This window comes from Ranitomeya imitator, chromosome 2 (assembly GCF_032444005.1).
Source record: "Ranitomeya imitator isolate aRanImi1 chromosome 2, aRanImi1.pri, whole genome shotgun sequence".
NCBI classification, from domain to species: Eukaryota; Metazoa; Chordata; class Amphibia; order Anura; family Dendrobatidae; genus Ranitomeya; species Ranitomeya imitator.
This window is the reverse complement of record NC_091283.1, coordinates 814,842,870-814,867,040: the sequence shown is the minus strand read 5'-3', so window position 1 is coordinate 814,867,040 and position 24,171 is coordinate 814,842,870. Positions and strand designations below refer to the sequence as shown.

The 24,171-nt window shown below is 44.3% G+C and overlaps 1 protein-coding gene across 2 annotated transcripts in view; it reads left to right on the top strand.

Moving 5' to 3' along the window:
* The window catches only part of JAKMIP3 (Janus kinase and microtubule interacting protein 3), a 146,111-nt gene extending 125,020 nt beyond the window's left edge, over nt 1–21,091 (top strand). The window contains exons 20-23 of one of the 2 annotated variants that reach the window (XR_011318538.1): nt 2,572–2,637; nt 2,814–2,885; nt 4,580–6,333; nt 20,279–21,091. Coding sequence is in view for 1 of the 2 variants with exons in the window: in XM_069753899.1 (XP_069610000.1) it covers nt 2,572–2,637; nt 2,814–2,864 (117 nt within the window). In the remaining variant the exon portion in view is untranslated. Of the gene's footprint in view, nt 1–2,571; nt 2,638–2,813; nt 2,886–4,579; nt 6,334–20,278 lie in introns of those variants that run through there. The other variant, XM_069753899.1, reaches the window with a different exon arrangement.
* The last annotated feature ends 3,080 nt before the right edge of the window (nt 21,092–24,171 follow it).

The window sequence follows — 24,171 nt, the reverse complement described above, 5'->3', positions numbered from 1 at the left end:
TCGCTAATATCCTCCCTTAAAGTGGACTTTAGACAAGACTTTACATAGAGACAAACCCCTCCTCCTCTCCGATTTTTACGATCCTTTCTAAACAGACTGTAACCCTGTAAGTTAACTGCCCAGTCATAGCTTTCATCTAACCATGTCTCGGTTATTCCCACTATGTCAAAGTTACCTGTAGATATTTCTGCTTCTAGTTCTTCCATCTTGTTTGTCAGGCTTCTGGCGTTTGCGAGCATGCAGTTTAGAGGATTTTGTTTTGTTCCAATCTCCTCACTGTGGATTGTTTTAGAAATGTTCTTACCTCCCTTCTGAGTATGTTTTCCTGGGTCGTCTTTGTTCGAGTCTAATGTTTTTCTTCCCGTCCCCTCTTCTTCTAGTTTAACGCCCTCCTGATGAGTGTAGCGAGTCTTCTGGCGAATGTGTGTTTCCCAGGTTTGTTGAGGTGTAGTCCGTCTCTGGCGAGGAGTCCATCATACCAGTAATTCACACCGTGGTCCAGGAATCCAAATCCTTGTTGTCTGCACCATCGTCTTAGCCAGTTGTTTGCATCAAGGATCCTGTCCCATCTCCTGGTGCCATGCCCGTCTACTGGAAGGATAGAAGAAAAAACTACCTGTGCATCCAGTTCCTTTACTTTCTTCCCCAACTCTTCAAAGTCCTTGCAGATTGTCGGTAGGTCCTTCCTTGCCATGTCATTGGTGCCAACATGTATCAGAAGAAATGGGTGGACGTCCTTGGAGCTGAAGAGCTTTGGTATCCTATCGGTCACATCCTTGATCATCGCACCTGGAAGGCAGCATACTTCTCTTGCAGTTATGTCCGGTCTGCAGATGGCTGCTTCGGTGCCTCTCAGTAGTGAGTCTCCCACCACCACCACTCTTCGTTGCTTCTTGGCTGTACTTTTTGCTGTCACTTGTTGCTGTGTGCCCTTTTCTTTTTTGCTTGCTGGTATTGCTTCATTCTTAGGTGTGCCATCTTCATCCTCTACAAAGATTTGATATCGGTTCTTCAGTTGTGTGGTTGGTGATTTCTCCATGGTCTTCTTGCTTCTTTTGGTCACATGCTTCCACTCATCTGCTTTTGGAGGTTCTCTGACACTTTTTGCACCTTCTGTGACCAGTAGAGATGCTTCTGTTCTGTCTAGAAAGTCTTCATTCTCTTTGATGAGTTTCAAAGTTGCTATTCTTTCTTCCAGACCCCGCACCTTTTCTTCTAAAAGGGCCACTAGTCTACACTTCTGACAGGTGAAATTGGATTCTTCTTCTGGTCGATCTGTGAACATGTAGCACATGCTGCAGCTCACCATGTAGGTTGTCACATCTGCCATGTTGCTCCTAGATCCTGCTGACTTGCTGTGTGTTTTCCTTCTTGTGTAATCTACTCAGCCAAGCTCTCTTGCAATAATGTCCTACAGGCAAAAATTCGTTTGGTGATGCTTTCGAAGCAGCTGGTCCCGGCTGTACCCAACGATCTTCTAGCTTAGGGAGACTTCGCTTCTCCCAGAAGGCACCTGGAATATGCAAATTAGCCTCCTGAAGCTTGAATCCCTGGTTTGGTGATGCTTTCGAAGCAGCTGGTCCTGGCTGTACCCAACGATCTTCTAGCTTAGGGAGACTTCGCTTCTCCCAGAAGGCACCTGGAATATGCAAATTAGCCTCCTGAAGCTTGAATCCCTGGTTTGGTGATGCTTTCGAAGCAGCTGGTCCCGGCTGTACCCAACGATCTTCTAGCTTAGGGAGACTTCGCTTCTCCCAGAAGGCACCTGGAATATGCAAATTAGCCTCCTGAAGCTTGAATCCCTGGTTTGAAGCTTGAATCCACCTGCAGACCCTCGATCTGTAACAAAGTAAAAATAATAAACCAACAATATCTCAAACCTTCTGTCGATATGTCCCACAATGTAAATCCATCTGAAGGGGTTAAATTATTTTACAGGCAGGAGCTCTGCTATAATGCAGCAGTGCTCCTGCCTGTAAAACCCCAGCGAATGAATGGTAGGTCAATGACCTGAAGTTACCTTCATTCGCGGTGATGCGCCCTCTGCTGGATGTCCTCATATGAACTCGAGCCTGGGAACTTTTCAGAATATTATATAGACAGTATATATGTTGTTACGATTTTTTGAGAACATGGATCCATTGTATGTCCATATTGCAAGCCTGCGACAAAATCTCGCAGTACGGATGCCATACGGATTACATACGGAGGATGCCATGCGCAAAATACACTGACACACCCTGCCTACGGAGGAGCTACGGACCACTATTTTGGGGACTTTTCTACGTATTACGGCCGTAATTTACGGACCGTATTGTCTTACGCCGAGTGTTACGCCAGCCTAATAAGTGGCACATCACTGCAATCAGTGTCTCTGCCCTTTCCTCAGATTACATAGAAAAAAACCTGTTGACAGATTCCCTTTAATGACTGCTCAAGCATGTAACAGCTTTTACCCGATAATAATCTAAGAAGTCTTTAAAATGTTCCGATGGTAAAAATGGATGCAAACATGAAAAAAGTAACGAACAAGCTCTGCAGAGTCCTCACTATGTTACATTTCCTTTTCAGAGAATAAAGGAGCTCGAGGAAAGATTAGAATTTCAAAAGCGACAAATAAAGGAATTAGAAGAAAAGGTAAAACGAAGAGTTAAACTTTCGACAGCTTTCATATCAAAATGGCGACATTGTTATTGGGTGGGGCACGTCATTCTCCAAAGTTGCCCAGGATCTTGTATTAATAAAATTTGCTTCCTGCTTGAGATATCTCACTAATACACATTTCTCCTTTTCTCTCTTCCCTCTTATTTCAGTTTTTATTTTTGTTTTTATTTTTCTCTTTAGCTTTTATATTATGGTCTTAGATCTTCCGCACTTTGTACAAGGTAAGAGTCCGAGCGACCGAGAGAGACATTAAAAGAGACACAAAAAAATATTATGTATGAAAGATGATGAAGTTACCTATCACCCAGGTTTTTGCCATCCCATCTAAGAACAGGATGATGTAGGGACAGAGACCCTGATTCCAGCAATGTGTCAGTTATTGGGCTGCTTGCTGCAGTTTTGATAAAATCTGTGTTTTCTCTGCTGAAGATACAGCTGAGTTCTGAATGCTGAGCTCTGTATAACCCCGCCCATACCTAATCTGACAGCAGAATAATGTAGAGATTGAGACTCTGATTCCAGCAATATGTCACTTACTGGGCTGCTTGCTGCAGTTTTGATAAAATCTGTGTTTGCCCTGCTGAAGATACAGCTGAGCTCTGAATGCTGAGCTCTGTATAACCCCGCCCATACCTAATCTGACAGCAGAATAATGTAGAGATTGAGACTCTGATTCCAGCAATATGTCACTTACTGGGCTGCTTGCTGCAGTTTTGATAAAATCTGTGTTTGCCCTGCTGAAGATACAGCTGAGCTCTGAATGCTGAGCTCTGTATAACCCCGCCCATACCTAATCTGACAGCAGAATAATGTAGAGATTGAGACTCTGATTCCAGCAATATGTCACTTACTGGGCTGCTTGCTGCAGTTTTGAGAAAATCTGTGTTTTCTCTGCTGAAGATACAGCTGAGCTCTGAATGCTGAGCTTTGTATAAACCCACCCATACCACTGATTGACAGCGTCCACTGTACACTGTGCATAGGCAGGAAGCTGCGAATCAGTGGTGGGTGCATGGTTATCCATAATTCATGATAGTGGAGGACTACATGGCAGCAGGGTTACTAGTCCTCTAATGATATTTTTCAACTGATAAAACACCGTGATTTTATCAAAACTGCAGCAAGCAGCCCAGTAAGTGACATATCTCTGGAATCAGAGTCAGATTAGGTGGCAAAAACCTGGTGTCAGATTCCCTTTCAATAATAAGTGACTGCCATTTTTACAGATGGCACTAAACTAAATTTCAGACATTTGCTTTTAACATGTCAAAATATTCTATACCCTGTAAAAAAAAAATGGCTGCCTGAAGTAATCACTAGAGGGAGCCGAGGAGCTTACTGAATACTGTATGCAGGGAACTCGGGAGCTCCCTCTACTGGCATCTGCTTGCAGTCAGAACTGAATATAATAAAAGTAAGGGGCCGATTCATCAAGGATGGAGTAGCCCACACTCGCCCTATGCCAAGCTTGGTGGAGTACAGTAAGCATTGAATTAGTTACTAAGTGCATGCTACTTAATTAATTTTTTTTCTTTTTCTAGGTGGTCTGCAGCTCCATGGAGCCACCTGGGAAAGGCTACTCCAGTCACAGACTGGAGTAGCATTTCTGCCATGCAAAGCACTGTCAGTTTGGATGAATTGGACGTTGTTCTCACTCACTCCCCACCACGCCCCAGCTCCCTTTCCAATTCCAACCATTTTGGCAGAACAGATTCAAACAGGTGTAAAAACGAGAAAAAGTTGCAAAATTTTTGCACAAATATTTAGTGATTTTTCTAAGGTTTTCCAACACTTTTGTGACATAAAAGCTTTGATGAATCGGCCCCTATAGGCCTACGCAGGGTTATGGAGTTCAGAATAAATAATAAGACGCAAAGTATTTACAGCATGTTGATCTCTTTCTCTTCTCGTTTAGGGTCAGCCTACCTCGGTACGACACCTTTACAGAATGGACCAGACAGCAAACGAAGCTTAATGAACTGAATGCATTATATAACAAAGCCAAAATGTATTTTTCTTGACTCTGGCTGCAGTGGTGCTCTGCTGGCTTTTCCAGCAGTAAATTATAAGACACAGCAAAAGCATTGCCTGGGAAATACTCAACTGATTCACCACAAATGGATCCACTTAGGTTTCCTGCTAAGCAGGTATTAAATTGCTTCTGTAAAGAAGTCCGCTCGTCCTTTACATCCATGAGCACCAGAGGTGGGTAGGAAGAGAAGGAGGGTACGTTCTGCTCTGTGGCTGGTGTCGATTCTGAAGATGAAGTTCTGGTGGTGGCATCTACAAAGCTTCCTGGACCCATTTATCTCGGATTGTTCAATCTAGCAGCACTCTAAACAGTTGCTTGACTTTTACATCCATTCTCGTCCATGTGCTCCAGAGAGGGGGATAAAAGGAGAAGGAGCGTACGCTCTGCCCTATGGCTCTTGTAGTATCTAAAAAGAGAATTTTTGGTTGTGATGTCTACAGAGCATCCTGGAGCAGGTATTAAATTGCTTCTGTAAAGAAGTCCGCTCGTTTTTCACGTCCATTCTCGTCCATGAGCACCAGAGGTGGGTAGAAGGGTACAAAGAGAAGGAGCGTACGTTCTGCTCTGTGTCGTTTCTGAAGATGAAGTTCTGGTTGTGGTTTCTATGAAGCATCTTGGACCCATTTATCTTGGATGGTTCAATCTAGCAGCTCTCTAACCAATTGCTCGTCTTTTACATCCATTCTCATCCATGTGCACCAGAGAGGGGGATAAAACGAGAAGGAGTGTACGTTCTGCTCTGTGGCTTATGGTGTTTTTGAAGATAAAGTTCTGGTTGTAATGTCTACAAAGCATCCTGGACCCATTTATCTTGGATGGTTCAATCTAGCAGCTCTCTAACCAATTTACATCCATTCTCGTCCATGTGCACCAGGAAGAGGAGGATAGAAAGAGAAGGAGCGTACGTTCTTCCCTGTGGCTGGTGTCGTTTTTGAAGGTGAAGTTCTGGTTGTAATGTCTGCAAAGCATTTTGGAAGCATTTATCTTGGAATGTTCAATCTAGCAGCTCTCTAACCAATTCCTCGTCTTTTACATCCATTCTCGTCCATGTGCACCAGGAAGGGGGATAGAAAGGGAAGGAGCGTACGTTCTGCTCTGTGGCTGATGGTGTTTCTGAAGATAAAGTTCTGGTTGTGGTGTCTACAAAGCATCCTGGACCCATTCATCTTTGACTGTTCAATCTAGCAGCTCTCTAACCAAATTGCTCGTCTTTTACATCCATTCTCGTCCATGTGCACCAGAGAGGGGGATAAAAGGAGAAGGAGCGTACGTTCTACTCTATGGTTCTTGTAGTATCTAAAGGTGAAGTTCTGGTTGTGTTTTCTACAAAGCATCCTGGACCCATTTATTTTGGACTGTTCAATCTAACCAGTTGCTCTCATTTCTAACAGTATATAATCCGTATACATTCATTCTAGAGAAAAGCACAAACACTTCCCTTGTGTCCGTCCTCTACAATCTATTGTGAAGTTTCATACTTATTCTTTTACTTTCAAGTCATCGTTGCTACTGCATAGGAAAGCATTATCACAGCGAACCCAATGCATCTACGTCTACCAAACTGCAAAGTGAGAGGAGAATAAGATGTCCGAAAACCGAAAAAATGACATATTTTTCAGAAGTATTATGTTTTAAAGGTAAGAAATATTAAATGACTTCTACTATGATGACAGCAGAGCTGTACGGTCGGATGCAGAGTTTGTATGGTGCTGAGCATCAAAACTGGAGGTGTAAAAATTGCAAAAGCCCCCGGTGCCCTAATGCCTACCAGGTCCCAATGGCCCCTCTGCCACTTGGAATAATTGCAGTATTTTAATTGTTATATGATAATTAGTGATGAGCACAAGTGCTCGTTATCCAAGTTTGTCTAGGGTGCTCGGGTATGGGCCGAGTATCGCGGGTGCTCGAGTGACATGTCCGAGTCCCCGTGGCCGCATGTTTCGAGGTTGTTAGACAGCCACAATATGTCAGGATTGCTTGTGTATGTCATGTTTTGTAGCTAGTCTCACAGAAGAAAAAATGTAAATTTGGGGTGAATTATACTTGGCTCACAGAAGGGATCCCCCAAAAGAAGTTTTTTTTAAAAGATAAAATTTAACCTTTATTAAAGCAACTATTAAAACCAAACCATATACGTGCACTTGCAAAAACCATCACCAGAACACTAACACATCACAGGAAAGGCCCGGCGGTGCCAAGCCCTACACTCAGGTACGGACTGGGGATGAAATTCAGCCCTGGCATTTGAAATCACACAGGCCCAACATCTAGTCCCTGTCCTCACGAACTAGATGGGATATTTTACTAATATTACCCTGGATGGAGGAAAGGAAGATTTACTACAATACCAATATTTCTAATGATACCCGTGGCCTGCTGGGGTAAGTGACGGAGTCAGCGACTTTGTGCTCCGTCACAACTCTTAACAGTATAGATGTCTTGAGAACACCAATTCTGGTAATAACGTAGCAGACAAAGCAGCCCATGACCAGACAGGCCCTTCTGGCGTTTGCCAGAATTGCCAAATGGCCAGTCCGGCCCTGCCTACACTCACTGGATGCACCCTACCTGCCTGCGGAGGTTGGCACCCTATGTCCTGCGCAGTGGCGCCCCCGCTCCTCGTCGACTCTCCCTGCTAACCCTATTTGTGCCCTGCTGGGATAGGGGATAGAAATGTACATGCACTCAGTGCACCAATAGGAATTACTTGAGTTGATGTAGATAGCTAGAAGGATCTGTACCACTATCTAACTAAAGCTAGTCATCTCTACTATCTTGGTTAGCTAGGTCCCTAATATCTCGTAGTCAAACTCTAGCCTTGCCCTTTTTGATTGCTTAAGGCCAAAACATATAGGTAAAGGTGCTTCAGTGCTTATTTACAGAAGTCAAGACCATGTGTATATACCTCCTCGGTTGGTTTTATACACACTGGGGGTATATCTTGGGGCGCTATCCTAACAGTACAAGAAGATGACATGATATCAGGCCGCAAGATAAGCATGTCAGTAGACACTTAAATCAACCACCGTTGCGCCGATGGTGAATGTCACAATAGCATATTCGCAACCGCAGGGTAAACCAACCCGTTTAGAAAATATTAATCAGTGTTACTCAATATGTCTTTCACAAAATCAGATACATCCCCTTAGACTCGTTTAGAAAAATTTTAATCAGTATTACTCAATATGTCTTTCACAATATCAAATACATCCCCTTAGACTCAACGCGTTTCCCCTCTTCCAGTTATAAGAGGTTCATCAGGAGTGAAAACAGATATCAAAGGGTTACTTAGCTTTATCAAGATATCAAAGGGTTACTTAGCTTTATCATATTCTCAGCATTTTAGTGATAGTCAACTGCACCACCGGACCGGTCCCCTATCCATGTAGTGCTTACGAGTCGACGAGGAGCGGGGGCGCCACTGCGCAGGACATAGGGTGCCAACCTCCGCAGGCAGGTAGGTTGCATCCAGTGAGTGTAGGGCTTGGCACCGTCCGGGCCTTTCCTGTAGCATGTTTTGTAGCTAACAACCGCGGAACATGCGACCACGGGGACTCGAACATGTCACTCGAGCACCCGCGATACTCGGCCCATACCCCTGCACCCTAGGAAAACTCGAGTAACGAGCACTTATGCTCATCACTAATAATAATTAGAAGACCTGGCATGAAACTTGAAATTTGACCCAGGATATCCAAAAGGTCTGACTTTGGTGAGGTTGCGCTGACATGTTGAATTAGCCTGAAATTTCAGCATTTTTTGGAAAAACGACGCAAAAAAAGGCAAGAAAACTAAAGCAAAAATTGGAAATTATTCATTTTCTTTTACCCATTGTGTTACTGAGCAAAAGAGGAGATTTATCAACATTGGATTATTTTAGCCAAAACAAGAAATGGATTCGCAGATTGTGTTTTCTTACCCTCTATATACCTGTTCTTAGCAAGGTGAATTTTGTAAAAACCTTTACTGTATTAGTTGCTAGAAAATTAGTAAGTTTCACCTAATTAAAGAGGTTGTCCACATTTTTCATTTAGTTTAAGTGTTTGTAATTGGGGCTGAAAATCATTTTAGCTGTTGAGGTTCGTTAAAAATGTTGCACCGTTTGCTTTCTTATAGCCTCCGAGTTGCATTGTCTGTTGCTAGTTGCAGAACTGGTTGACTAAGAATCCACCACTCAGCTGCCATGGGAGTGTGATGGGAGAGTCTGTCACTTTTTTATTGGGCTTTTTCTGAACTCCTTTCAGCTCATTTCTGACCACAGACCACATCAAAGTTGAATGTACCAGAAAGCAAAGAGTTTATAAAAGCAAAACGGTGCAAGAAACCCAATTGCAAAAATAATATTTACCCCCAAATATATGCAATGAAATAAAAAAAAGTCCTCAAAAGTAGACGGCACCTTTAAGAGCTCATCTTCACAAACTGAAATGCTGCTCTCCCTCTCATAAAAGAAGCAAATTCCTTAGCACCTACAAGTATAGAGAATGCATGAAATTGGAGCTACAATTCCATCATAAAAGTATCCAAAAAAGGTTCAATCTTTTATTTAAAGGGGTTGTCAGGACTTTTTTTTACTATGGGTCTAAAAACTAGCTACTACCTGCATGTTCTTCTCAGTGCTAGAAGAGAGCGGTCAACGATGATTCGGCTGCTCCATGTCAGCACAGCAGCTCTTCCTCTTCCATCCTGCTCTGTCGACAGGGCATGACTGCTGACATTATGGTGATTGACAGCTGGCTCCCCGCAGTTAGTGCTGGCTGTCAATCAGCATGGCATTGGAAGTCACACCCCGTTGACAGAGCAGAGTGGAAAAAAATCCGCAGCTCTGACGACGTGATGTCAACAGAAGATAGGGAATCACTGGCAGGAGCGGTCCGTGACCCTTCTGTGCAGGCTGAGAGATCGACTCCTGGCAGAACAGGCAGATAGTTAGCAACTACCTGCCTGTTAATTCTTAGCCCATGTAGGAAAGCAGATGGTAAAATCTTAGATGTAAGATATGTGTCACCGAGGTGGCTGACCTCAGTGATGTAGATCCTGGAATGAAGGCTCCAATAACGACAGGCTGCTCAGAGGTTTTTTTTTCGTTGGACCGGATTTTAGGTCAAGGATTTAGGAACGGCCAAAGAGCGAGGGTGGGAATGGTCGCTCCGATACCTTCATTCCGGCTTTTGCAGCTCCTATAAAAGACTGATAAATTAACCCTATGTGGTGTTGGAGAGACAGTCAGTCTTGCTGCTGATCCAACGGAGAGAAGAGCAGGGAAGTGTCGCTGAAAGGGTGAGATGCCGTGTGCTTAATTTGCTTACCCACTAAATCACAACTGTGCTTAAAAGGTCCTTAAACCTGCCACAGGTGGACTGTCGATGATATCGAAGGTGCTTTATAATCTACTTGTTTGGAATGGTCGTAGTCTGGCATGTGGATTTCTAGTTGCAATTGTATTTATATATATTTATATTGGCACAGACCATTACATTTTTCAAAAACATCCACTAACGTTTGTCATGAGAAGCGCAACATTTTAATATATATGTTGATATATATGTTGAAGAAGTTGGTAAGCTAAGACTACGTATGTGCACAGCCATCATGTATAGTGGCTAACAACCACAAGAGGGCAGTATAATCAAAAGAACGTCACATCGCTAATACACAGGTCTGATTTTTATACCGAGGTCGTAACGTTTTTTTTTTTTTCATGGCAATACAAATCATGGTGGATCTCACTGTAAAAATACAAGGAGAATGTAAGCAAGAGGTCATACTATAACATGGCACTCGTACCCATTATAGTCTATAAGGCCGTTCACATGTCCCTGTTTATTCGTGGACCGAGTGGCAGCAAAAAACAAAACAAAGCGGAGACGTGTCACAGAAAAATAAATGACGCTTATTTATGAATGCTGGATCTGATTTTCATCCATTTTTTGGTCCGCGTGTGTCAGGGGGCTTTCACATTGCGTTTCGGCACTCGTTCAGTGGCCCCGTTGGGGTTTATATCTGAGCCCACGCAAAACAGGATTCGGCCATAGACTATAATGGTGCCGGCAGAGTGAACGTGGATCATTTTCAGGTAGAGGCGGACACTCAGACGCAGTCTATTACGCCTGAACAGCACAAGAAAAGAAAACGGATCAAAAAATGTTCATGTGAAATTATTCGACAGGTGCCGGCTAATGGGACTGTACCGTTCTAGAATACTAACAACCGCAACCACGCTCAGAAGCGGGTCAAGATGTATATAAACACTGAAAATAAGACTTTAATAAATGAGATTTTGGTGAGTGCAGCATTGCCATATTATCATGTCTCACCTGGTGAAGTAACATCCCGGAGTCTTTGGTCTTTGGTCCAGGTGAGCAGATACAATGCAGCACGGACTGATGATGCTGATGCAGCAGCGAGGAGAACAGCCGAAAAAAAGGAGGCTGAAAAGATGGATGACGGCTGGAGGAACGGTGGCTGTGAAGGCAGAATAGCAGTTACAGTACGAGAGATGAGAATGATTGACGGCATCCTGGTCATGGAATAGCAGAGCTGAGTATGTAGACAGATACCTTGGAAGAGTAGAGCAAAGTTTATGTAGCAGAGCTGGGCAGGTGAGGAGACGCTCAATATGGATGTAGAAGAGCCGATCATGTGGAGCAAATCTGGATTTGTCAGGAGACACACTGTCCAGATAGAAGATGAGCCCTGGTTGTGATGCAGAGATGGGTTTGTCAGGAGACACATTATGTGGATCGTAGCAAAGCAGAACTCAGCCTGCCAGAAGACCAGATGTAGCAGAGTCCAGCATGTAAAATAATGGTGTGGGCATCAATTACCTGAATACTCAGGCGGCGGCCAGAAGCCTGAGCTGGCCTATATGGCCAGGGAGCAACACACAGAAGAATAGAGGGAGACAGCCATGGCAAGATGGGAGTCTGACGCTGGATCCAGAGAAGTAACACAAATTCCAGCAATATTCTATCAATTTATGAGATGATATCGCCTGTTCAAGCCTAAAATGGGGTTTAAACTTTACAAATATAAATAAACAGCTGGAGGTCCAATATGAGCTCTCACATTGCTGTGACTGTCATATCCATGCAAAATTACACAATGACTTTATTACTACAATCACTGATTTCTATGTGAGACAGAAATTGCAAATAATCTCTCGCGCTTTTCTTCTTAAAATACACATGTAGAACCCTGATTGCAGTTTTTAGAAATAAGAAGAGTGACATTTTGCAGAATCTCTCGGCCCGTGCGCTGGAGTTTTGCCTCTGACATGCAAACATTGGAGCCATTTGCTGAGCAGTTTTTATTTCTTCCCTTGTGAGACTTCATAGATGTCGCTCAGCATAATGTCAGAATTGCCGCTGTCTCGATCCGCTCATCTGGAAAACGCTTGTAGCAAAATACTTGTTTGTCTGTGACAGAACTTCCCCGACCTCTTTCCGCGGTCATGTGCTGCAGGTGCAGACGCGGCTTTGTTCTCTGAGGTCCGGGTGATATCTGCAATTTACTTGTGGAGATCAGAACAATTCCACTAAAGTACCGGAATCACAGCAGTGTCCACAACGACCCGCTGCTGTCCTGGAGACACCTTTTGGGTAAGTTCACACTAGGTGCTTTTTCAGCATTTTTTTTTGCAACAAAACCTGAGGAAAGAAGCTGCAGAAAAAAACATGTGAAGTTTCCACAATCAGTGATGGTTTGGGGAGCCATGTCATCTGCTGGTGTATGTCCACTGTGTTTTATCAAGACCAAAGTCAGTGCAGCCGTCTACCAGGAAATTTTAGAGCGCTTCATGCTTCCCTCTGCCAACAAGCTTCTTGGAGATGGAAATTCCATTCTCCAGCAGGACTTGGCCCCTGTCCACACTGCCAAAAGTACCAATACCTGGTTTACAAACAACAGTATCACTGTGCTTGATTGGCAGCAAACTCGCCTGACCTTAACCACATAGAGAATCTATGGGATATTGTCAAGAGGAAGATGAGAGACACCAGACCCAACAATGCAGACGAGCTGAAGGCTGCTATCAAAGCAACCTGGGCTTCCATAACCCCTCAGCAGTGCCACAGGCTGATCGCCTCCATGCCACGCCGCATTGATGCAGTAATTGATGCAAAAGTAGCCCCGACCAAGTACTGAGTGCATTTACTGAACATATATTTCAGTAGGCCAACATTTCGGATTTCAAAATCATTTTTCTAGCTGGTGTTATAAAGAATTCTAATTTACAGAGATAATGACTTTTTGGTTTTCATTGGATGTAAGCCATAATCATCAACATTAATAGAAATAAACACTTGAAATAGATCACTCTGTGTGTAATGACTCTATATAATATAGGAGTTTCACTTTTTGTATTGAAGAACTGAAATAAATTAACTTTTTGATGATATTCTAATTTAGTGAGAAGTAACTGTGGAGCGCCCCCAAGGGCTAGGGGGTACTCGGTACCGGGTCCTTCGGTTCTCAAGGGGGATGTCAAGGTGGCTGACCCGGTCCGTGGCCCTCGGGAGGTCCATTGTAAAAAGGGAAAGGTCTTTAAAGGGAAAATGTTCGTGACGCCAACTGTGGTGTTCGGTCAGGGTGACCGACGCTGCTCAGGGGTCCGCTGGGGTGATGTTATGGCAGCTAGATGGAATACCTTCCCACAGGTGAAGTGTGTCCCCAGGGCTTCCCAGTGTGTAAGATGGTGGATGGTGAGAGGCGCAGTGAAGAACGAGGACACAAGGTTGCAGTCTCTTTACTTTTACTGAAGACTTCAGCATCCACAGCCCAGAGCACCAGATCACAGGGCAGAGTCCGGCCTGTTTGGAGGCAAATCCAGAGTCCCCTTATCCAGGTGGAAATCAGTAGCCTTCCTTTAGTGCCTGGGTGTTGTAGTACCTTACTGCTGAGCCTCTCATAAGGTCCTCACAACTGTTGTAGATGTTCTAGATGTTATGTCTCTCTCTGTCCCCCAGATGGACAGGACAACCCGTATGACTGGTGGCCTGAGGCTTTTTACAGGGACTCTAGCATGCACCGGCCTCTGAGGGGTGCCACCTTGCCTCCTAGGTATGGGGCGGATCAGTAACTTGAAATTAGCTGGCAAGGCATAAAGGACTGTTGCTCCCTCGGTGTTCCGGCTACCGGATCCTGCGCCTCAGAAGGAGGCAGGATGTGCAGGGCAGAACTCCTTCTGGTTTCCACTCCTTTTGCTATGACTTCTTCTCACTCTCTACAATACAGTTCTCTGTTCGTGTCCTTTCTTAGGAACTGCCGCACGTGGGGCAGGTGCAGCTCCGTGTCCTTCTGTCTAGGCCTCTGACAGGATCCTACCCCTGTCAAGGACCAACTACCTGAGCCGAGCTCAGCTAGCAACTGCCTGAGCCGAAGTCCAACTAGTATCTGCCTCACTTCCTATCCAGACCACCAGTTTTACCTAATTGTGAAGAGTGCCCTAATAAATAGGAGCATAGCTCCCCCTGGTGGACTGGAGTATGAAATGTGTTGTATGTTGGTGTTACCTGGTAAAGAGATCTCCTTTATTGCCTCCAAACGTAACATCACTCCCCGCTAGAGGAGAATGATATTACTGCAACGACCAGGACCCTGGGGCGCTGCAACTGTATAACAAACTATGAGAGAATTGTGGGTATGTGGAGCGCCCACCAGGGCCTTGGGGTACTCGGGTCGTGTACGGCAGTACTAAAAGGGGTGGTCACAGTGGCAGTGACCTGGTCCGTGGCCCTGGGCGTCCAGTAAAAGGGGATGTGAATGGGGAATAAAGTTTATGAAAGTTATTATTCGTGACGCCACCTGTGGTATTTCGCCAGGAGTGGCTGGCGCTGCTTAAAGCAGTCCACTGGGGTTGATGGAGTTGCAGCAGGGTTGGTATAGCTCCCAACAGGTGGAGCATAGTCCCCAGGGTTACCAGTACACCTAGTAAGAGGGATGATTATCGGTGGAGTGCAGGACTGAAGGTGCAGGAAATAATTGAAGGGCACAGGGATAGCAGTTTCCTTTACCTTTTCCGGATGAAATGCAGGTACAGTCCAGGGTACAGGTAGCAGGTGGTGATAGGGTCCGGGCAGCCTGGAAACAGCTTGGGATCCACCTAACCAGGTGGATTTGGAGGCCTTCCTTCTACGCTGTACATCTGACCCTTGCTGCCTGAAGCTCTGCACACGTCCTCTCAGTGTCTGTACTTCCAACCCATATGGCTGACAGCCTGAGCCTGTTGTGGGCACTGCCTTCTCACTGGCAGCCCCAGGCTCCTGACCAGCTGTGTTACCCTTGGATGTCGGTTGGGGACAGGAGACTTGGAATCTCCTGCCCTCCGGATTTGGGGGCTGAGTATGCAACCCTCTCACCACCACAGACTCCGGTGTCCGGTTTCTTTGCGCTTTTTCGTGGGGTGAGCCCACTAATGGCTCCAGACCCCAGGCTTCTCTCTCCTGCTTCCTTTCCCTTCAGTGTCTCACACTAAACTCTCTAACCCCGTCTCCAAACCAGAATTTTTAAGGGAAGCTACGCTGAAATCGGGCTTAGAGCTCCCCCTTCCGGCCTGGAGTTAGGAAGGTGTTGCATGTAATTGTTTCCTGATTTTACCTTGCATCCAGGCATTACATCACCCCCCACCCCCCCCCCCCCGTGAGGAAGGCAATGCCATTGTGGCAACCGAACTCCTGGGGTACCACACATGCTCTGTGATCTGTGCAGTGGTTGCCATGCAGGAAGGGGAGAGAGGTGAGCTGTGACATCGCCCATTATGGATGGTGGATCATGTTCTATTTACATCTAGGCTTTACCTGTCATTGTAATCCTGCCTGTGATGATAATGAGATGGCTGTTGGGAAGTGATCTCTACAGAACAGGCAGTGTCAGTCCATTAGCCGGAACTGTTCAAGGGCCGGAACTGTTGGGATTGTCACCATTATTCCGGGGGGGGGGGGGGGATTTCTGACCGGAGCAGTTCAGGATACCTGACTGGTGGGGGCAGGTCTGTCTTTTGGGACTTTTGGTGGGGAACCAGAGTGTGCCGAAGGACCCGGAGGATTCATCACCGCGGGGAGACAGTGCATCACCTTTCTGCGGGACCGGATCGGAGACATCTCGAGCCGCCAGTAAGGGATCTTCCAGCCACCTTCCACCAAGGCCCAGAGACTGATAGGTTAAACTGTTGTTACCTTTATTATTGTACCCCCTGCTTGACCTACTATCGTTCTATATAAAGAAACACCTGTTAACCCTTGCTCTGCCTCCTGTGTGTCGCTGCATCCCACGCACCTGCATCATTTCTACTATATACCGTGTATATATATATATATATATATCACCAACATTTAAAAAAAGATTATAAATCTTGATTTTAAAAAATAGATAATTTTCTGATGACACATTCCCCGTAAAGCACCATCATCTTCGTTTCTTGGTCTTATACCAGTAATATATAATGTTTGTGTCTGATATATAAACTTGGTTTTGCACTTGTCACCGCTACATCTGCCCTGGTGCTCAATTAAAGAATTAGATGTTATGGCTGACACAACTTGCACATTATTATGCTGCCAAGCATAAAGTATAACAAAGGCCATTGATGGGGCTTTTGGGACAGATACCCGCAACATCTGCACAGCCAATCAATCACTGCTAATATAACCAACGCTCAGCAAATGGAACGATTCTTATTTCTAAAGAATGACACCCCATAGAGCACAACGCTCATTGTACCAGGGTATCAAAAGTCAGTAGATAATGGTTTCTTGTTTACCTATAAACAGGTATAGCTTCACTACTGGCCATAATAAATCTATGTGCGTTTCGTGTCTTTTCCACAGTTACAGCATTATATTTTTTAATCCAAGAAGCAGCTGTATTTATTTATCTATAGTAGTGTGAACAGACCCTTTATATAGGACTACATATAAACCAACCTAATGAAGTTCAGTGACCAACCCAGCTCTGCTACATGTGTATCTCACCATCATAATACAGTTAGGCCTGTTAATTAGGAACGTAAGGCCTCTATATAGTCATGAATCAGGTCTTTGTCATTTCTAAACGACACATAATGTCGTCTGCTTTGTACATCATTTAATTCCTGCTCCATCCACTTCCATGAATCGGATTAAAGGTGGAGCATTGGTTTTGCCAGTTGGGTGCATAAACCCCTACATCTGCCGGTTGGCAGCCTCCTGACTTACACATCTCATCTTTTTACTCAGTCCTTTACCTCTGGGGATAATGATGACATCATACTGGAGGGGTTATTGAAATCGACCTTCTCCTTTAAGAAAAAGGAGATATCAGACCAGAGTCTTGACTATCTTCAGCTGACGTCTATGTGGATATGGTTATCCTGGCTTTATGGGCCCACCAAAAGTCAAACCCAGCCCCAGTCTACTGAAAGATAGCCAGACACTGAGTTAAAGGTGTGGTCAATTACTTAGATGTTGATGACCTATCCTTTTAGATCATTGGGGGTCTAACAAACTAGCACGCATATGGATCAGATGCTTTCAGCTCCACTCCAATTCACTTTAAAGGGAACCTGTCACTCCGTTTTTTCAGATTGAGATAAAAATACTGTTAAATAGGGCCTGCGCTGTGCGTTACAATAGTGTATGTGTGTACCCCGATTCCCCACCTATGCTGCGAAATACATTACCAAAGTCGCCGTTTTCGCCTGTCAATCAGATGGAGATCGCGGCGGCCATTTTCCTGAAGCCGAGATGCAAACTCGGCTTTGGGAAAATGGCCGCCGCGATCTCCATTTGCGCACGCGCGGCATCCCGCGGCCATTTTCCTGAAGCCCCGTGCAGCAGAGCACTCCATCTGCGCACGCGCGGCCCCAGAAAGATGGCCGCCCCCACCGATGACAGGGGTAATAGCGCAGATCGTGCGCTGTTTCTTCACCTGCGCGCAGTGGATTCGGCACTTGGACATGCGCACACCACTACGCCACCACCGGAAAGCTGGGGAAGAAACAGCGATGTCACCACGCCCACCCGACCTGACCAGCCTGATTGACAGGCGAAAACGGCGACTTTGGTAATGTATTTCGCAGCATAGGTGGGGAATCAGGGTACACTACATACACTATAGTAACGCACAGCACAGGCCCTATTTAACAGTATTTATAGCTCAATCTGAAAAAACGGGGTGACAGGTTCCCTTTAATAGGAGCTGAGCTGCAGTACCTGAGAATGGCCACTATGCAGTGTTTCGAGCGGTGTTGTCCTGATTCTGTACACTACTTACATTACTGCTGCAAACAACTGATCGATGGTAGTGCCGGGCATCGGACCCCCAACGATGTGATATTCATGATATATCCTAAGAATAGGTCATCAGTATCTAAGTAGTGGACAACCCCACAAGTTGTCCTCAGGGAGAAAAAAAAATTAGATCACAGCTTGCCTGGTTAGAGTACATAAACCTGTATAGGATTTGCAGTCATTTCCTTTTTTCTGTTTTACAAGTCTAAAGAGCTATACTCATCAGTATATGGGTTTATGGACCAAAGCCATCTGGTCCTTCTAGAAGATACAATCCAGCCATGAATATTTCATGTAAATGTTTCTGCAGACGTCACTATCTGGATGTGAATGGTTTTTATGATGATAAATTATTCACTGCGTAATTACTGAAATCGTCCGGTGTAAGGTTTATAATCTGCCCTCAAAGAAAACTGCGTAAAGTGTATTATTATAAGTCGTGTAATAAACCTGGTAACTGAGATTGAAATTAGCCATGTGGAATCTAACTACAACACAAGTGCACAACAAAAAAGCAGCAAAAACTTTCTTACGCCATGTGACAGTATTGCCACAGTGGTGGAGCATTTAATGGGAGTGGAGACTTTCAATATCATGGCCTATCCATAGGAGAAAGGGTCAGGGTATAAGGGTTTGGGGTATGATCCCACCAAGCAGCGGACAGAAGGAACACGTCACTCACTGGCTGGTCCCATCATTATTTATCCAAGCTCAATAATGTCCAAACAAGCATAGCTGTACCTGGTGCCGCAGGTCGGTTCACTCCATTAGTCTCACTAGTTAAGGTGGATCTTCAAATCCCAAGATCCGGGATTCAGTTGAGGCATGCCGTAAACAGGTAGCGGAGTTCCTAGACATTGCACACAGGTAGCGGCGGTCCTGGAGACCAGGAACAGGTAGCGGAAGTTCTGGACACCACAGACAGGTATCAGTGGTCCTGGAGACCTCAGTCAGGCACCAAAGGTCCTGGAAGCTGCAGGCGGACCTGAAACTTCCTGGAAGCTGCAGGTGGACAGGAGACCAGCAGAGGTCCTGGAAGACCTGGAGCAGGGTAACAGAGGTCATTGAAGACCAGGAACTGGTAGCAGGCAGAACTTCGGGGGGACTAGAAAGTCTCAATACCAAGACACAAGTGTGTGTCTTGGTGAGGCTTATGTAGACCCAGGCAGAGGGTCACATAGGATCACAGAGTTCATTGGAGCAATGTCCAGATCTAAGGTGCATAAGTCATTCAAGTGCTATAGCCCCTTCGTTATGCAGATTGAGGTCGATTCCAGGTGGTTGGTCAAGGCTGATCATACCATACCACCAATTTAAAATCCCTTTTAATGTCTGATTTCCTATATTGTGGGCAGTACATGGCCTGCAGCAGAAGAGACGCTCTCGTTGAATTGTATCTTATTTTTCATTAGATTTTCCTTAGTCAAAGTGGTAAAGTGAGTGCCACGCCTTCTTCATTATTTGCCTGGCATTGTAGCTCAGTGCCAATTACTTGAATAGGGCTAAGGACTTGAATTGTAATTGAAGGTAGAAGTACAGAGCTGTGCCTAGTAAACAATAAAGGGAGATGCTCCACTTACAGTCTTGCAAATCCATTAATCATTGAATGTGATGGGCCCTGAGTCAGTTGCCCACTGACAGCCTAGCTAAATGATAGGCCATCAGTTGAATAATTCTGCAAAATCCCCCTAATGGCTCATTCACACGTCAGTATTTCACCAGTATTTGTATGCCCAAACCAGGGATGCCTTCAAAACACAGAACAGGTGTCAGTCTTTCAATTGTAGTTTTCTCGGTAAGTTCTGCTCCTGGCTTTGGCATACAAACACTGATGCAAAATACTGACCAAATACTGACATGTGAATGAGGCCTAAAAAGAGTTGTCCTGCACCTCTCACTTCTGAATGGAAATGGGAATAACTGCTGTCAGGATCGCTGGTGGCTTGCAAGATGTCAACAAGTGTCAGCATGAGATGTGATATCCACGTCGATGACTGTCCATTCTGTTTCTGCTTCTGTCGGCGGGTGGCGCCTCGCTTTGCTGCAGGTGACATAGGGTGATAATGTGGCAGTACTTTGGCGTTCTCTGCGATTTGTGGTGCTGTCTATGTCAGAATTGCAGTTGTTCTGCCCCTGTATGTGCACCTAACATCTTTTTACAAGCCTGACTCTGCAGAGGGGATGTTTAAGTACCTGACATGATTTATTACAAAATGCTATTTGATCTGTTTTTGGTAATGGAAACTTCTATCTTAGAACTTCCTATATTGTAAACTTTCTGATTGACTGTAACTGTTCTGTATGTTGTGTTTTACAGGGGACACCAGACATCTGTATTAACCCCCCAGAGCTGCGATTCTCTAAACCCACCGGACTCCATTGTGACCAGAAATCGGTGTTTTCAATCATCGGATTCCAGAACCGACAGATCCATCAACATTCCACTTCCCATTTACGAAAAGTTCACCCTCCATTAAAAGAAAGTTCCGCTGAAGATGGAAGCTAAGGACTGCTGGGAGAGATGTAGCAGAGCTGAGTTTTTAGCCAGATTATCATTACACAGGACATTTGCCTCCTTTTTTACACTGATCTTCCTGGACTCATACATTCTGCTCACTGTGCATCATGACCTCTGAGTCGCTAATGTGTATGTTTTTTATCCACTAAGCCATCACTGTGCTTAAAGCGGAAAGCTAAATGACAAATTCAGCTCTGCTACATCTGTGACTCCAATATCTACTTGTGAAATATGGTGAACTTAAAATGGGACTAACATGTAACCTGGCCAAAGGTTTGTGTGCTACATATCATAGTGGTGAGATAATGTCAGATGCTGAGATGTCACTTATTAATAGAGACATAAACTAGGAATAACGGGTCCGCCATGCCGAGCTCACGTCCACACAGGACAGACGAGCAGCAGATGGAAAATCCTTTGTGTTTTACGGCGCCAGTATTAGGGATAAGATTTTCTTACATCCCAAGCTGAGAAAATCTGCAGCAGAAGTTGATCTTCGGTGTTACTTTTGATATCTGCAACATCAGTTTCAAAAATATTGACCACTTTTATCCATGTTTCGCCAGTCTGTCCGTTCTTAACATCAACATGGTATCGGTTTTTCTCATCTGTAAAAAAAAAAAAAGTTTCTCGTACCATTAGACAGTAAAAAAATGTGCAGCATAAAAATTAAATAACAGCCCCATAGACTATAATGGGGATTTGGGGACGTGTTCTGTCCATGATAACTCCCACAGAACACACACATGGAGAATGGACATCAAGATGTGGCTTTATGCCGCAGATTTCATCCTTCTCACTAGGGATCGGGCACACAACCGTATTTTCGGTCTGAGTGAGATCCAATAAAAACACCGTCTCGCACTCGTACCAATTTTAGTCTATGGGGCTGTGCACATGTCTGATATTTTCCTCGGATCGAGCCGATCTGATTTAAAATTGCGACATGTCAGAGTTTGATCATATACTTGGATCGCACTCGGCCATGCAAGTCAGTTAGTCTGTGGAAACCATCAGACTGCACTCGGGTGACATCTGAGTGCAGTCCGAGTTGGAGACATTTTTCTCCCCATCTTCTCATCCAAGAGAATTGTATCACATTATGCTGATCAGAGTGTATTTTGGATAATCGGCCCGATGCTCCTGGGTGAGATAATCTACGGCAGTCTGACCCCAGCCTAAGGAGCTGAAAGGATAAATGGACTATAAAGTCCAAGGTAGAATATAAAAAAGACTCTAATTCATGATCACATATAGAAGACAATAGATATTAAAAACATATCAGTGACAAAGTTGTTCAAAGATTGGGTAAAGAAAAAGGAGGGGCGTAGCACCACAAATATCAGGGAGAGCATAATAATGAAACTAATCTCAATATAAAGGGACAGTACTACATATTCCGGATATAATATTGCGGATGCATGAGACCATATCAAAGGAGATACAATTATATTACATGTGGTGAAATCCTGAGTCTCATTACCAACATTAATAATGACAACATGCACCTGACAGTTAATAGCTCTCACCCATGTTCTTATCTGTGGTGACACACGCACAGCCCCGACGCGCGTTTCGCGTTGGATTCCTCAAGGGGCCATAGAGAAGCCATCCACAGTATTATATTATATTCTGTATGCATCCTTGATAGGAGTGTCAATACTTATTGTCCCTCACAGTCCTGATACGTAGGCATAGGACTGTGTTTTCAATATTGAACTATTACGGTTTCTGTTTTGATGATATTGCATTATAACGCGCCTAAAGGGTACATACACACAGGATTAATCCGTTGTGGACTTTTCAAAGCAGAAAATGTGCAGTGAGATTCAGGGCAACAAAACTATAGAAAATTTAATTGTGGAAACACTGTGGATTTCACACTTTGCATTGCTAAAATGTTTCCAAATCTCACCCATTTTACTGGTAAAGTAGTACCGCAATCAGCAATGGAAAATCCGCGATATATGTCCCATGTGGACGTTCCCTCACAGGTTCTGCATAGAAAATGATTTGTCTGGTATCAAGAAATGGATTTAAAAATGCAATGTGGGAGATCTCTCTGAATATAATGAAAGTGAACCTGTGAAAAAAACGCTATTAACCTGCAGATAAGGGGTTAATCTGCAGGTTAATTGTGCTCTGACCCTGCCTGGCGCCAGCACCGGTTTAGGTTTAGTCACCGCTCTGTGTGTAGAGAGTGGCGGCCATAACTGCGCTCACGGCACTGACTGTCAGCAGCTCGCTCAGGGTCGGCTGTCAGTCAGGGCCGGCTGTCAGTCAGGGCCGGCTGTCAGTCAGGGCCGGCTGTCAGTCAGGGCCGGCTGTCAGTCAGTGCCGGGGGCACGATTACAGCTGTCGCTCTCTACACACAGAGTGGTGACTGAACCAGTACCTCCCTGTGACAAAAATCAAAACACTACCCACCCAGAGGAATAAGTTTAATTTCCTCCCTGCAGCGATGCTCTTAAGTGCAGGTGTCAGGCAGGTTCAGAACACTATTAACCTGCAGATTAATCCTATGAGTGCAGGCTAATAGCGTTTTTTTTACGTGACAAGGTCCCTTTAAGATATGTTATAGTAATTGTTACATTTCATCCTTGTTTTTGCTGCTTTTCACAAACATTATTCTTACATGCTTTTTATTTACTAATATTTCCCTATGATACAAATTTACGTCTACTTACCAGGCCTACGTAGTACTTTTGGGGAAAAAACTCTTTACTGATAAATGGTGCTATATAAGTAACAGACAGAGGTTAGGACATGGTGTTGAATGCTCGGCCACTTCACGTGACAACTCCTGGCAGTTCGTGGTCTTGTGACTATGGTAGAACGAGGAGGATAAATAAGTTTTGCAATTGGGTTTCATTAAAAAATTTGCACCATTTGTCTCTTTTTCACCTGTTTGCACTTAGCTGGCTGTAGAATGAGCCAACTGAGTGTCCGTAAGTGAGCTTGTTCTAATAGAGAGTTTATAGCATCTATTGTATCTTGCTGCATGTGTCCAACGCTCTGCCCACTGTGACGCCCAATTATAAAAACCAAATAATGTGATCATTGGGCATCACGGTGGGCGGAATTTCAGATACATGCCGCGGGACATCACCCTATCCATTTTTTTTCGGTCTTTTACTGAATGCCTTTGTGCTGATTTATAATAGCACACTACATCAAAGTGTAACTGAACATTGATAGGGTCATAAATCAGCTATGAGAATTCAGAAAAAGGCAGATTTAATTGTTACAAATTCCCTATTAGTACACCCTCACTGAAGGATTTTCAGTTAACTCATTCTGCAGCCAACAATGTGCAGGGAAACAGTCTGCAAAAAAAGACAAACAATGCCAAATTTTTAATGAAACCCAATGTTGAAAATTATTGTTACCCTAAAAATACATGGCATTTAAGTAAAAAAAAAAATACAAAAAGATATTGAAAGGTAATCCAAACAGTCTGTGAGGCCGCATCATATGGCATTGCAGCTGAGTCCCATTGAAGTGTATGGAACTGAGTTGCAATATCTGACAAATCATGGTATTTCTTATTTAAAAAAAAGCGATTTTTTTTTTTCCAGTCTGAGAAAACCTCTTTAAAGTTCTTCTGTCATTATACAAAACACTTGTAAAGACCTTTCTAAGATGCCCATAAAGGATGTGCCAGGAAGATTTACCTATGCTGCTTGCAAGAC